General features: G+C 41.9%; 2 protein-coding genes across 2 annotated transcripts; one reads left to right on the top strand and one right to left on the bottom strand.

The window, feature by feature from the left end:
• Nucleotides 1–399: 399 nt before the first annotated feature.
• Nucleotides 400–8,415, bottom strand: LOC146983896 (solute carrier family 2, facilitated glucose transporter member 1-like). Its single transcript, XM_085780718.1, has 10 exons — nt 8,250–8,415; nt 7,007–7,099; nt 6,572–6,732; nt 6,230–6,470; nt 4,539–4,701; nt 3,500–3,687; nt 2,678–2,782; nt 2,493–2,594; nt 2,200–2,403; nt 400–745 (listed from the first exon to the last, which is right to left on the bottom strand). The coding sequence occupies exons 1-10, from the start codon at nt 8,265–8,267 to the stop codon at nt 539–541; spliced, it is 1,482 nt and encodes a 493-aa protein (XP_085636844.1). The 5' UTR covers nt 8,268–8,415; the 3' UTR covers nt 400–538.
• A 3,499-nt stretch (nt 8,416–11,914) lies between these two features.
• Nucleotides 11,915–15,289, top strand: atp5f1e (ATP synthase F1 subunit epsilon). The gene is made up of 3 exons (XM_085783043.1): nt 11,915–11,950; nt 12,299–12,426; nt 15,108–15,289. Exons 1-2 carry the CDS (start codon nt 11,919–11,921, stop codon nt 12,423–12,425), a joined length of 159 nt encoding a protein of 52 aa, XP_085639169.1. The 5' UTR covers nt 11,915–11,918; the 3' UTR covers nt 12,426; nt 15,108–15,289.
• The last annotated feature ends 574 nt before the right edge of the window (nt 15,290–15,863 follow it).

The following is a 15,863-nucleotide window of genomic DNA, read 5'->3' as shown; positions in this document are numbered from 1 at the left end:
GTGACACTTAGTGTTGTGCTCATTCTGAGCTCACCTTTACCCACAACATCAGCACCACAAAAAATATATTTCTGTATCAAACAAACATGCGCTAAAAATCTGATAACAGAGTTTCCCTCCACTACTGTAGCCTCCTATGAGTGACCCATGGTTCACTCTTCACAATTGTGAGCAACAAAAGGTTTTTATCTAATATTTAAGCATTACACCTGACACTTCAAACCTGATCCTTTGAACACCAAAATAGAAAATGAGAGTAGCCTATAGTGAATAAGAATATTGCAATATAATATTTACAGTCTAAAGCCCACCTCACAAGTCTATGAGATCCCCCTTTACTTTTATCACCACAGCCGGAGCTGAAAACAGATCTCCTTTCCTCAGTGCATTACATTACAGTCTGGTTGAAGACTAAACCTCTTATGTAATGCTGACTGTAACTGTAGTTTATAAGAAATTTTAGATTGATAGTGTTCTTGCAGTGTACCCCCATTGTAGTGGGTAGCTTTGACTGTGAGCATGTACAGCTTGGCAGCTCTCAGAGGTCGGGGTCGTCCCCCCTGAGGGTGCTGAACTCTTCAGCAGCAGAGTATTTGTCAGAACCACGACCAGCTGATTGACGGAAACCTGCGGCAATCTCATCGAAGGTACGGCCCTTGGTCTCTGGTACCTTGAAGTAGGTGAAGACGAAGAAGCCCAGCAGCAGGACTGTGAAGATGATGAAGACGTACGGGCCACAGAGTTGCTGCAAACAAGGCAAAATAGGATGGATTTTGAATTGTGAGCATGAACTCCAGCATGTTAAAGGGATAGTTCACCCAAAATTGAAATTTCACTCATTATCTACTCACCCTCATGTGGACTAAGGGCTGGGAGAAGTTTCAGAGTCCTCCGTGGCTTCTCTGAGTTACAGGGAGTCTCGGCGTTGCAGTGCATGTCCATATAACGGTTGCAAATGGATACCAACTCTCTTCATAACAACAAGACACACCAAAAAACATCCAAATACCTCCATGCTGCTAGTATGTAATGTCCCTCTTGTATAGAGGGTATGCACATGACGTCACGGTACTCGGAAGTCGCTGTGGAACGTCCACTGAGTGGCAAAAAGACGAGTGGCAGAGCCGCCAAAGTTTAAAAACGAGCAAGTAACGAAGCGATTTTCTCCGAGCCCACACAAGTCTGACATGTCTAGCTTTGCCAGCATGTAAAGCATGCATGACCTAACAGAGCTGCTAAAAATCTTGAGGATACGTCTCACTTTGACCGAGTTACATTCAAGAACCTGTTCTCAATGACGGAAAGTAAATTCACTAGAGCGGTCATTTTTTTCGATCGATCAGCTGTGTTTACAGTTTCAGGTGTCATAGTTATGATGTTTAGACAGATAAATTAGTCCTCTAACACAGTTTGACTGGTCAGAGTTTTTCAGAATAAAAGCAGCTCGTGTTTTAGTGTCGGGAGTCACGGTCAGGACGACAGTAACAGCTGTAATCTCGTCCCTCTGCACAGTAACAGCAGCCTGTCAGTCACTCTGCAGGTACCGCGGTCACACTGTGTGTTACAGGAAGTGTCAGTGGAGCAGACAGTTTTGGGGAGCTGGTTGTCGATTCCTTTTGACATCAATTTGTTTTGATATAAGATATTTTATCCAGTTTATGAGTCCACCGCTATCCGCCAGCATGTTGAGGGACGCTTGTTTTGCCACTCAGTCCGATCGAACGGGGCGTTGCCGAGGGCAACGTGACGTAAACGCATACCCTCTATTGAAGCCCCGAAATGCGAAATTGTCCCGAAAAAAATTAAATAAGTCTATATTTCAAGCTTGTTTGTAGCGGAAGCTCCTCTTCCCGGTTCGTCAAATTTGGACGAACCAGGGTCTGTCCTCTTCCCAGTTCGTCCAAATTTGACGAACCGGGAAGAGGAGCTTCGAGAAGCTTCCGCTACAAAACAAGCTTGAAATATAGACTTCGGGACAATTTCGCATTTCGGGGCTTCAATACAAGACGGACATTACATACGAGCAGCATGGAGGTATTTGGATGTTTTTTGGTGTTGGTATCCATTTGCAACCGTTATATGGATATGCACTGCTACGCCGAGACCCCCTGTAACTCAGAGAAGCCACAATTTCAATTTTGGGTGAACTATCCCTTTAAATAATTAGGAAGGTTCATTTGTGGACAACAGCTGTCTTACCTCAACATATTGGAAGCACATGCCCACTAAGAAGTTGGCTGACCAGTTTGAAAAGCCGGCGACTGCGATGGCAGCAGGCCGGGGCCCCTGGCTGAAGAGCTCAGCCACAATGAACCAGGGAATGGGGCCGGGGCCAATTTCAAAAAATGCTACAAAGCTGAAGATGGCGACGATGCTGATGTAGGACATCCATTTGAGCTGGTCCTGAAGGATGGCACGTCACAGATACTTTCAGTTCATTTCATATGAGAAACTGAATAGATGAGGTAAAGGTGATCTCAAAAAACACTTACCAACAGCGCCATGGCAACCGTCAGGAACATTGCTGAAACGGCCATTCCCATCAAACCAATGAGATGAAGTGGTCTTCTGCCCGTTCGCTCCACAATAAACAGCTACAAAGGAGAGGAGGGGTCTTGTTACAGGACCATATCTGTGTTACCAACATTTAGATAATAATGGTTGATGTGTGACTTACAGAGACCACAGTAAAGGCAGTGTTCACCACTCCTGCACCGATGGTCGCATAAACAGGCTGCGACACACCAGCTCGCTCAAAGATCCCAGTTGAGTAGTAAAACACCTAAAGGCAAAAATGTTACACAGGAAACAGTTGGTGTTAGTGTGTAATAATGAATGATTGTGTGGAGTTAGAGACTAGACACTGAGGGCTTGTTCACAACAAGGTGGAAGTGGCCACCTGGCACACAGGTCACAGTCTGACATGAGATAATGAAGAACTAAACTGTTGTGTGCAACAGATGAATTTGGACACAGTCTCTGTGAAGTCTGACTATTTGTTATTTGTAAGAACACAGTCTGTCTTTGTGAAGCCAGTCTCTGTAAGAATTGGCCTCTCTGATTTGAGACTTGATCTCAGTGTCAGTATCTTAGGAGTCAACATAAAACAATGAAATGAGTTGACAGTACATCAGGTCACCTTCTCTCCCAATTGCTGCAGCTGATCAGTCCAGGTCCTAGTTGCATTTTTATGAGACCACCTCGACACCAATGAGCAGTTGTTCTAGTATGTGTATATATAATATTATTTCATGAGTTTGTTGTAGATTTCCCTCCATGGATTTTATTAGAACCTGTCCATAGCTTTGCACTGCAGAAAGGTCAGTGTATCCATCCAATCAGTGTGCAGTGATGGACTACCAGTTGGCCTGCGAGGAGATTCCTATGCAGCTAGATGTCTGTGTCCTACTCCTAACCCTGTGGGTGATTTGACCCTCATTGGACTGAACCATGTGGCAGGAGTTCAGGATCCAGTGGTTCCTCTGCTCCTGTGACTTACAGCATTGATTCCAGAAAGCTGCTGTGAGAGCTGCAGCATGATGGCAACAAAGATGGGCTGGCGGTACATGGGGGAGCGGAACAGCTCAGGGATGGTCACTGTCTTCTCCCTCTTCATCTGTTGACTCTCCTCCTGCATCTCCTGCATGTCCTCGCTCACGTCGTCAGTTCCCCGCAGCTTCACCAGAACTGGAAGAGAGAAGTTTGAGTCGTCAGTCAAGCCATGGGTGCAGATCCAGGGGGGGGGGGGGGGCGGGGGGGGCATGTCCCCCCCAATTTCTGAAAAACATGAATTGTCCCCCCCAATAAAAAATACCCGAAACTATTCAGAATTTAACAAATGTATTTTCAGACTTCACGTTCCTCACATCTAAAAAGAAATGATTGAAATGGTGGAACAAATAATGTTTGACAAAAATATTTCTGACTCCACATCCCATCTCTGAATGGGATGTGGAATGGGTAGTTTCTTACACAGACACTGATGACACCAGCAGGCTTTAAAAAAAAAGACCCCCTCAATCTTAGGGCTTCATATTTTGATATTCATCCATATCAATTCATCATGCATAAAGTTCCATACACTGGGAGAAAAGGAAGATGGTGAGAAGAACTGGGGATCCGGGAGGGTCGGCGGGAGGTGAAAGATAAGAACATGAGTAGATATTACATGTCCGAGACCCTTTAAATTATAATTTACTAATATAACAGCAGTGATTGGCGTTGTTGGCTGTTTAGGACAAATAAACAAGAAAGGTAAGCATAATAAAGGATTCCCTGTACAGTACTTTTTGAATGATATGCCGAGAGTCTGCGGAGTTGTGATTTATGGCGGCATGGTATGAGTTGCATATGGGCAAAACAAACAAACAAACAAAAAAAAATCACTTTTGTGTCCCCCCCAATCCTGGCATCGGATCTGCACCCCTGAGTCAAGCTTTCTAACAGCTGTAGTAGATCAAGTCATTACGGTATTGAGTGGAGAAAACTGTGTAAGTGCTATTCATAATTGTGTGTTTTGTCATGTTTGTGTGTCTCACTGCTGCGGGCTTTGCTCTCCTCGTTGCAGTTGATGAGGAGGTAGCGGGGGCTCTCGGGGCAGAGGGGCAGCAGGACACACTGCAGCACGGCAGGCAGCACAGTGAAACCCAGCAGGAGGGGCCACAGGGTGGCGTTCCCCATGATGGACTCAATCCCAAAGATCTACACAACATACACACATGATGCACTGTTTACACACACTGTACAGTACACACAGCGTTACATTCTGTCACAAGCAGGAGCATCATTTTAGTCCAGGTTCAGGCTAATCAACATCATCACAGCCTTGTTGTTCTGACCCATGGAACTTGATAAATTAACCTGGATACAATAATCTAATTATGGCCAATAATCAGGCTAAGGCCTAAGTCCAATTAAGATGTTTTGTGCCTGGGTTGCTTTTTGGAATCCACTTGGAGCGCAGGACGTGTGTTTGTAGCCAAGATATACAATGGAAGACCAAGTGAACCCTATAAATAAATTGAACCCACAAAGTATTTTATAAATCATATTCAAATTTTATAAATCTATCTATTTATTTATTTCACTGTCGCAAAATGAAGCATCTCACCAACACAACAAAACAGTTAAGCAGCTGGTCTGATGTGTGTATGTGTATGTGTGTGTTGGTAAATTGGACAAAGGTTCAAAATAGTTTGACTAAAGAGTTTGCATGACTGTCAGTTTCATCATATCAAATCGATGACGGTAGGTTAACTCCATCTTAGTCTCACAAATTCTGTAATCACCTTATGTTGTGATTATGTTGTTAAGCTACGAAGCTCTCAAGCTTTCAAGTAAAAGCCAACCTGGACAGAGAGGAGTAACACCCCATCAGACTTTTAATGTGAAACATCTGTAGGCCTGCAGGCAAATTATCCACAGTCAAAAAGTCAGCAAAGCAGATTAAAAAAAAAAAAGATAAGTGAATAAATAACTGAATATTAGTGTGAATGATAAGGTGAAATAACAATAAGAGGGATTTATCAGAAAAAAAATAACAGAGGAATAAAATTAACAAAAATATGACATTGTGTAAGAAGAGTAACAGAGTCCATGTCAGCAAGAGGTTCTGGTTGATGGATGGGTAGACAGAGCGCAGTCATATGACACAGACAGAATTTGATTCCCATGAGAAAGTCTGTGCTGTTTCCATCATTTTGTTCGACAAAGATAACCACATTATCATGATTGTAACCATGACAACAAATAGTCTTGATGAATGTTGAAGAAGTACTATACTAAAACTAAAGACTAAAGACTAAAGACTAAAGACGGTTTTAGAGTATCTTTGCTCAAGCCAAGCCATGTTTATCACCGTAACTATAGCAACCACAGTTAGAAAAAACATTTTGTATGACTGCTCAGTTAATTTTTAGTTGGTTCAATAAAATACTTTTTTTTTTTTACCCCTTTGAATCTCGTATCTTACAAAAACCACTAATTACTGAAAAAATAAAATAAAATAAAAAAATGAAACATTTACTACTAATAAAACAACTGGGCCTTATTCCTTGTATAGTTTCTTCTGGATGTCTTGGGGGTTGAAGTTTTTCCTCCCCACTGACACCAAGTGCTGCTCATAATATCTGACATTGTGGGTTTGAACACTATTACACTCCATATGATTCAATGATTCATTCTTAAAGCAGTGACGATGGGAAACTGAGGGATGAGGGGTCGATCTCACCTGGGCCATGAGAATGCCGATCACTACACCAAGCTGATGCAGAGTGCCTAACGCTCCACGGAGTGATGTCGGTGAGATTTCTTCAACATACATGGGCACAAAGCCAGTGGACAGACCAGAGTAGAGACCCACTATGAACCTGCCAATGATGAGCATTTCAAAGGAAGTAGCCAGTTTGGAGAAGCCCATGAACGCAGCAGCAATGAAGGCGAGTACGTTGGACATGAGCATGGAATTCTTCCTAAAAAAAGAGAATATTCATCAGTGTTGTTGTTCTCTTTTTCTTTTCTTTTTTTGAGGCGATGGTATCAACATTGCTGTTAGAGATGGGAGGAGTCACACCTGCCAAATCGGTTGACGAAGAGGCCGACAGAGAAGGAGCCGAACATCCCTCCCACAGAGAAGATGGCCACAGAGAGAGACCACAGAGCTGTGAGAGTGGTCTGAGAGATGGGCTCTGAAAACCTGCTGGTCCACGTCTCATTGTAGAAACTCTCAATGATCTAAAACACACAGCACCGCTTTGTGAATTCAACATGTAAGACACAGATCCTCTGACTGCTCCTCTGGCACCATCACTGCAGATGTTCATGTTCTCAGAGGATGAATCCTGCCGGTGATCCTTGGACTTTCCTTACAGCATCACCAGGAATGTTTCAACTGTTCAGTTCTAGGTGGACACCTTACATGTTTGGATATAACAACGTTACTATAATAACCAATGTGATCATCAATTTTATTTGATACTTGATTTAGGCATCACGAGAGAATACTCACATTCTGAGGAGCGTTGATGACACCTGTGTTGTAACCAAACTGTAGAGAGCCAATCACAGCGGTTCCCACAGCCATCAACAGCTGAGGCGTCACCTGTTGTCATAACAGAGCAACACCACTGTGATGTACAACTTACAACATCTTAGAGGAAACATTGTACTGCTAATCAACTGCATTTATTTGCCTGATACTGTTTTCACTCTGCAACGTTATAACATTACATCCAAAACACATGTTGATGCACTGCAATAAATGAAAACAGCACACAACAAATAATAACCTGTGTATAAGGTGCCAACAATTACCCCCACCCACAAACTACTGGATAAAACCCTAATAAGATGCAGGCTTTTACTTGTGGTAGATACTGTCATGACAGTATTCTAATGACACAGTCTACACCTGCTCTTGACGAACATAGTCCACACAGGCAGACAGATCTCTTTGAAAACACACATATAGGATACAAACACATTTTGACTGTCTCTTGGGGTTTGATCAGAACAGCAACAAACCCATCCATCCACAAAACTCTGCAGGAAGATTTACAGCAACATGTACAAGTCATTCATCCAGGTGCCACGGCTGAACTGAACAAACACAGCCCGGCTTCCTTCAGCATCATTATATCACAAGTGCAAATGTGCAATAGTTAAACAGCCCTTATATCTTGATTTACTAGATATGTACAGATAACTTCCACAAGTATATATATATAAGATACATAATATAATAATAGTGACTAGATTAGATAGATAGATAGATAGATAGATAGATAGATAGATAGATAGATAGATAGATAGATAGATAGATAGATAGATAGATAGATAGATAGATAGATAGATAGATAGATAGATAGATAGATAGATAGATACTTTATCAATCCCGAAGGAAATTCATCTGTCAGCTGCTCCAAACATTCTGAAAGGGAGTACTTAGCTAATGCAGACAGATGTAGCAATAATATAAACACTCAACACTATAGGTGTTGTTTCTAAAGGTGTTGCACAACAGATTTCTTTGCATTTAACATCGCAAATCACAATGAAGGTGTTCTGTTCTAACATCAGGGTTAGCCTATGTAGATTTAGTACACAGTACTGGTTGAGGGACCATGATCTGTATCAGATACTGTTTCTGAACCTGCCACACACACAACCTGTGAAAGTGGAGGAGCACCTCTCACTGTATCAGCTAGTCAGTCATTTTCAAACATGTGATGCACTGATCACACAGCAGTTACCTGCCCACTGCACTCCATGCCGGCGGCTCAGATCCACTCACAAACACAGACTTCGTCCTCCACACAGAGGCAGAATCCAGCTCATCAATCAGATCAGTGTGTCTCTGGACAAAAACAAGTGGTCATGATGCTTCCTCTCCCGTTGTTCAGTCCCACATCAGTGTAAACACATCTCTCTGGGAGTCTCCCTCCATTCACCTGCTGCAGTAAGCAGATTAGTGACGTCAGCACTAAGTGGCTCTAAATGAGATGCCGTGCCTCCGGAGGAGCGGGAGTATCTCTGCACTGATTGGCTGAGGAAGAAACAGTAGTAATACATTAACAGATTAATAATCCTGGTGTTAGTATTAGAAGTGGATCAAATAGGTACTGACATAAACTATGAACTCTCTGACACAATAAGAAAGAGAACTGAAAAGGAACCACTTCTAGATTTGTTTTGTCACTCACTCAGCTGCCGTGCTGTTTATTAGAACAACCTACATTTAAAAATGAAATGAAATGAAGATAATTGGGGGGAAAAGTATAGGACAAGATTCAAGAACATTACATTGACATGTTATCAATTTCTTATTAAGCATGGCAGGTCGTGGAAAACTGGAGATTTTAAACACTTCATCCATTCACATGAAAACATGTCACAAAAACACAATAACATGTATAAAAACAAACAAACAAACAAAAAAAACACCAACAACTCTGATACATCCGATACTGTCATAATTGAGCTGAACATTTTAATGTTTGAATGGAGTTTCTATGGCTGTGAAACATTCAGGAGGTGGGAAATCAAAATCCAGTGGAATAATACTGAATTTGTTGAACTTGACAGGAACATACAAGTGAGTTTGCAGAAATCCTACCTGATTATAAACAGACTAATGGGACATTAAAATAAAAGAGTTCAGCTGAGTTTCAACTGGTTTTTAGGTATTTGTATTGTATCAGAGTAACTCCTTGATAACGGGATGAGGTGCACAGCAAACTGCCAATCCAGAAAATGGATCTTCTAAAATGTGAAAAAATAAAAAGGCTAACAAGCTGGATCTGTCACTCACAGAATCCACTGTAACTTTATAACAAATATTCACACAAGGGGAATATTTGACTGATTTATACTTAAGTCTAATTTCTCTAATGACCACTAGAGGGTGGCTCCAACAGTATGTCAATCTCCATTGACTGCCATATTAAAATGACAAACTGACTTAACAGCAGAAATAAACATGTTAACAGCCTGGGTGCATTCAATGGATAAATTGCAAATACACTTTATACATCAGATCTGTTAAAGAAAAAAAAGAACACTGAGAAAAATATTGTGGATCATGTAAAGATCATAAAACAACATGCAGCTATTAGAGGAAATCATCAATGGATCCTTAAATTCTTGAAATCTTACATTTTTTTCTTTACATTATTTCCCATTATCAACCCAGTATCATTAATGTTATTATATAATGTTTCACTGTATTGACCAGCTGGGTCTAACTGGGCTCTAACTTTATGGTGACTCTGTGTGTTTGCTAGAATGAGAGACACCTCCATCATCACACACAGTCATCAGAGTGAGTAAGACAACATTGCATTTGTTCTAATATCTGGTCTTAAATCAATATTCACCTTAAATTCTTCAGTAGAATATTTTCATTGTAGTTTTTATTTCCTTGAGGAGAATTAAAAGTTCTTTGGGTGGACTGATTTCATTGTGGTTTCATTGTGGTGCTGTATTTATGTGCAGATGTGACCAGAGGCCCCTGACACAATCCACCATCGCTTTACAAGTGTACTGAAGCCTCGTGTTAGTCCAGGTGAGAGGCTCTCTCTGTAATCCTCTAGTACAGCAGCTATTTATACATCCACACAGCAGAGTCAGTGGAGAACGTCTCACTGATGCCAACATGCATGACATGTGACCTGAAGACAATATGCAGCATTTAACTGAACGTTTCAACACTTTCACAATAGGTCCGTGACCACTTTGCAGCTGACCAATCACAGTCAGAGTTGGCTGTGACTGTTGGCTTGATGGGGGGGATTACAGTGTCCTGTATGCCAGATGGTGCTACCGTCCCCAACACACCTTCTCATCTCTGTCTTTGTTTCTCTTTAGATTTGGATTTCCCCCTGCCTCTTGATAATTCAGTTGTATGTCTCTTGTTAATTCAATCCTGTCTGATTGAATTGAGATGCAAATACCCCCATGTGACCCCCCACCCCCCCCCCCCCCCCCCCTCCCCTAACTATAGGCCTATATCTGTTCCCCTGTCCTGGTTAGTCTACCATGGATCTCTGTGACACTCGGCTCACCGTTTTCCGGATTACTAATAATATAAACTCACCACACCACTGCAAACTCTGAAACTATGGATTTGAGTGATTTTTCTGCTCTGGATGAAGGGACAAAGAGCCTGCCCTGGGTGACTGGGTCACTTGGGAGTTGAGGGCAATAAAGTTGCTGTCAGAAAGAATCTTTAGCCAAAGAAAATATAGAACTAAAATGGGTTCAAATGGGTAAAGGTGAAGATCCAGTGGCAGAATGAGTGGTCAAAAGAGAAGAAAGGAATGCATTTTTTTTTTCTCTGCAACCTTCTGTAAAAAGCAAAAGTGTGTTATATGTATGTTGACTGAGATTGGGGGGTTGCTGTCTGGCAAGTTGTTTAAAAGTGATTTGTAAACATGCAAATGGTTTGTGTGAGTGAGGGGAAGTAGAACTGTGGCCAATTGTTCTAGTAATATTTATTCTTGTCATAGACTGTTGTGATCTGTCAGATCTGGGTCTGTCTGTATTTTCTTTGCAAGCTATTTTTGAATAAGAGGAAAATCTGATTCTAAATGTGAGGGCAGTGCTCTACTGGCTTATAGAGAACATTAAAGGGATAGTTCAACATTTTGGCAAATTGGCCCATTGCCATAATCGCTATAGTCATAGCAGTAGGTTTGTTACCTTTAATTGTCGGTGTAAGCTATTTCTAGAACGGTGGAGCAGAGCAGCAGGCTGCTCAGGGCTACGCTATGGAGGCTAAGGGAATTTCTTGGTTTTCCTCATCAAACTCATCAAATACACAACCCAACAACTCCAACAGGCTGTCGTGGACAAGTTGTGAGCTGCACAATCACCACGCTATGAGATAATAACGGAACGTTACGAGACGGAGCTGTTTTAGAGGTAAATTCATGCAAAACCGCTGATGCGCGTTGCGTTCAGGGACAGTTTTTCAGCAAGCAGACTCTGTATTTACCTCGAAAACGGCTCAGTTTCGTAACGTTCCATTATTATCTCATAGCGTGGTGATTGTGCAGGTCACAACTTGTCCACGAAAGCGTTTTGGAGTTTTGGGATTTTGTATTTGATGAGTTTGATGAGGGAAACCAAGAAATTCCTTTAGCCTCCATAGCACAGCCCTGAGCAGCCTGCCGCCCCGCTCCTCCGTTCTAAAAATAGCTTACACCGACAATTAATGGTAACGAACCTACTGCTATGACTATAGCGATTATGGCAATGGGCCAATTTGCCAAAATGTTGAACTATCCCTTTAACTGGTGTCTTATGACCTGTGGGAGGCAGCGTTGAGCTGGATAGCGTACAGCCTCAGCCTGCCGGAAATCCAGAAGAAGAAGCAGCAGCAGCAGAGCTCGACCTGTCCTTGAAGCCACACAACAGCCAAGATGGTCGCATACTGGAGACAGGCAGGAATAAGGTAACACAAACACTAACGTCTATGTCGTGTGTGTTGGCCTCGTGGTTCCTGTTAACCACAGTATTCTTAATAATGACTTCTTGCCTTTACTGCATAGTTGAACACATGTGTGTCGGTCTTACGTAGATACATGCTAACCAGAGCTAATGTTAGCTAGCTGCCTGCAGCCTGAGCTTTAGCCTCCTGCTCCTGCGACGTTGCAACGTTACCGTCAAAAAAGCCTCTGCTGCTAATGCGTCAGAAACATGATGTATGAGTAGAGACATGATAACGTGTGTCTTCTTTAGTGGTCATTGCCAGTGTTGTTTGCCCTTTAGCATGAAGCTAACGAGCGTGTCCTCTCCGCAGCTACATCCGCTTCTCCGCTATCTGCGCTAGCGCAGTGCGGGCAGCGCTGAAGCCGCAGCTCAAGACAGAAGCGATGAAGGCCGCAGAAGCCAACGTCAAAGTCTTCAAACCCAAGGCGACAGCATAGCGTAAGTCCCCTTAACACAGCAGCTCCAGCAGGTTGACAGCAGGTTGACAGCATGTCCAGACGGCCATCACCGTGACCCCTGCTGATCCACATTGACACGGCTAAGAAGTGACAGCTTCTCGTTTCAGAAAGCATCATTCAGCATGTATAGAATATTAGTATATGGTTGTTATCTTACTCAGTATTTGAGCAAACCTATGCATTTGCTTTTCACCAGTGATCGTGTCCGTGTGATGCCTGTGGTTGTTTGTGACTAGAGCACTGGAAAAGAGAGTAACGACACCACCATTGACTCCCGTGGTAAGGGTTTTGCGCCCCTAGTGGCAGGATATGGGCATTGCAAAAGAGCCCAGAAAACCCATTCACTCCAATGTATGTGTGTTGCCCACTTGCTTGTAAATTGATGAAAACGGCCGTGTTTTTAGGTGTGGTCATATCAAATTATACTTATAAAATTATACTTATAATTTGTTTATTACAAAATGTAGATTGAAACATTAAAGCAGAAGTAAGCGATCCGGTGGTTTTGGCTAACTTCCTGTCAGCAGATGGAGTTAGCAGTCCCCGCCCTCGTCCCTACGTCACCACATTCACGCGCATCCCTTGGCTGCACACACAGAGAGAACCGCCCCTTTATGCCGTTCTCTCTCCTCATTGGATAAAGGTTGTAGGATAGAAGGAAAGTTTTCTCCTCGGCTTACAGTAGAGCAGAGTGACTGACAGACCCGTGTTTCAGACCAAACACTCTATATAAATGATTGCTGTCGGAAGATAGAATTATTTAAGACTTATATTAACACAAACATTCCGCTTACTTCTGCTTTAATGTAGACAATTGTTTTTTTTACTCGCCTATGTGTTAATGTTTATCTGTAAAGGATCCTCAATGATGCTATTAACGTGGGTGATCAATAAATGTCCTTAAATTATTGAAAATACTGCACTTGCTCATTCACCAACAATGCAGAGATGTCAGTTCTTGGGCGCTTTTGCAATACCCATATTCCTCCATCAGGAGGCGCTTCCATTGGACCAATGCGTGTCGTTACTCTCTTATTCCAGTGCTCTATTTGTGACCAGTTGTGACGTCACAGTAGTCTTGGTGTATTTAGACAAAGCAATCTGAAAGTCACTTTACTGCTCCAGTAGTTTGTTTTCTATATCATTGATTAATCAAAACAGACATATAACTGTCTGACGATGTGTTTATGTTATTGGTTGTACTTTGCTTTTCCTTCAGTGCCAGGCTGCTGCCTGTTGTTTGAAAGTAGAATAAAGAAATCCAAGACAAGTGGAAAAGGAAGTCAGCAAGCAGCGCTGGCAGATGCAAAGACTCAGTGTGAGAAGAGAAAGCTGTAGGATATGGAGCTTGATAGAGAATTAAAAAAAAAAAAACCTTCAGAAAATTGGAACAGGAATTCAAGAAACGCATGAATAGGCATAATAATGAAAAAAACATAGCCCAATACATTTTGTAAATGTTTCATGTTTTTTGATTATTGTAAATGTATTGTGTAAAAAATCAGACCAATACATAAGAACATGGAATAACTGTATGACACACATTGATTTCTGATCAGTGACTGCTGACTGCACAGATAAAGACAACAGAATCAACTAAGCCTGGCTGTTAGCCTGGTCTGGTCTGGAGCACGCTAGCTGCAGAGAATAAATCACCATAGTAACTTGACCAGGATACAGTTAACCTGCTTTTGAACAACCAATTTGAGGCTAAATTAAGCCAGGATAACCAATATATCCCGGCTTAAAGGTTGACTATGTAGAATTACAAGAACAACAACAGAAAAAGAATTCCAGCAGTCGATTGCCAGACCGTTGCTAGGTAAAACGGGCCGTTGCTAGGGACTCCGCTCTGATCAGAGGACAGACAGGAGGAGAACTATGCAGGATATTTACCTTATGTTTCATTTTTACCGTCATTAACAGCATAATAAATGACTTGTAGCTTGTTACAGGGAGAGTGGAGGCTCTCTGCCTTCCACACCGCTGCTGCTCAGAGCCTCAGAGCCTCCGCTGTCACTGCTCTCCTCAAGTTGGAAAAAAAAAAAAAAAAAAGGAGCTCGCTGGCACCGAGAGTCCGCGACGATAAACGTGTTTATGACAGATAAGACTACACAAATACACCCATCCTAACAAGTATATGATAATCCATTCATCCACCGATTGATTATTAAAAAGGCTTGGTTGGAAACAAACGCATCCGACCGGGAGGAGGCAGGGAAACAGCGGAGAACTGAGCCACATGTCGGCTACAGGCAGGTACTAATGTAAACAGAACGTTGACAGAAAGTCATTGTCGAGCCCGTCAAAAAAATTAAAAATAATAATTCAGACTAAAAAAAATGTTTTAATGGAAAAGCAATAATTTCATTCTGTACCCCTCTAAAGGCCCCCTGGATGTATTATTTTTGAAAAAATATAGCTTTTAATAAATATTCTACATATTCAACCTTTAATCCCTTTTCTAGGTTTCGAACAACAGGCCTCAGCGATGTGATACACATGATGTCCTACTTATTACTGTACTTATTTTTGAATCTTGCTTAAGCGATCAATTTTCTTCATTTTAGGAGTTAAGGTCTATGTTAAATAAGGGCAGAAAACATTTTAATGGATTTCATGTTTTAATCTTTCTGTTATTCTGCTTTGTTTTCCCTGCAGGGTGTGAGAACATAATATTGTTTGTCCAGATGTGGTGAGGTCCTGTCATTGTCCTCCACAGTGAAGAGGAGAAAAGATGGATGACATCCAGATGACTTGTTTGACTGGGGGACCTGAATGATATTTCCATTGTTCGCCATTGCTTTGTAATTAAAATGTATTAAAGGTGATAATTCCAAACACATGTTGTTTTCTTGAATACTTGCCCAGTCAGCACAGTAGAAGTGACACACTGAAACATTTTGACTTTAATCAGTTTTTTTTATTTTGATATAAATCTCTTGCTGCAGTAGTCTACATAGATATACACACAGGTAGTGTATTTACAGGTGAGCTGATATTAAGGGTTTGGTACCTGAAAGAATGTGTCAGGGAGCAGCTAACTGGAGTCCACAACTGATCAGGCATGCATAACTCAGTGGGCACAAACTGCAACAGCAAAGATTAAGTAGCAGGCACTTGTGCATTTAACTGCCGTCCAGATGATTGAATTGATGACTGAGTGAATCTTAATCTTTTTTTAAAATTATAACTTAAAGCAGAAGTAAGCGATATTTTTGTGTTACTATAAGTCTTAAATAGTTATATCTTCCGACAGCAATCACTTAGAGTGTTTGGACCGAAACACGGGTCTGTCAGTCGCTCTGCTCTGAGCCGAGGAGAAAACTTTTCTCGTATCCTACAAGTTTTATCCAATGAGGAGAGAGAACGGCATGCAGGGCTGTGTGTGCAGCCGAGGGATGCGTGTGAATGTGG

The sequence above is a fragment of the Trachurus japonicus genome, chromosome 7 (genome assembly GCF_045865225.1).
Source record: "Trachurus japonicus isolate A0001 chromosome 7, Traja_1.0".
In the NCBI taxonomy this organism is placed as follows: domain Eukaryota; kingdom Metazoa; phylum Chordata; class Actinopteri; order Carangiformes; family Carangidae; genus Trachurus; species Trachurus japonicus.
This window is presented reverse-complemented; position numbering and strand designations above follow the sequence as displayed.

Coding starts and splice junctions, on each gene's coding strand:
- LOC146983896 (XM_085780718.1), bottom strand. Junction 3,688..4,538: donor GGAGAGCAAAGCCCGCAGCA/GTGAGACACACA, acceptor TCTCTCTTCCAG/TTCTGGTGAAGCTGCGGGGA. Junction 746..2,199: donor TGTGCTTCCAATATGTTGAG/GTAAGACAGCTG, acceptor CCTTGTTTGCAG/CAACTCTGTGGCCCGTACGT.
- atp5f1e (XM_085783043.1), top strand. CDS start 11,919: ATGGTCGCATACTGGAGACAGGCAGGAATAAG. Junction 11,951..12,298: donor TGGAGACAGGCAGGAATAAG/GTAACACAAACA, acceptor TCCTCTCCGCAG/CTACATCCGCTTCTCCGCTA.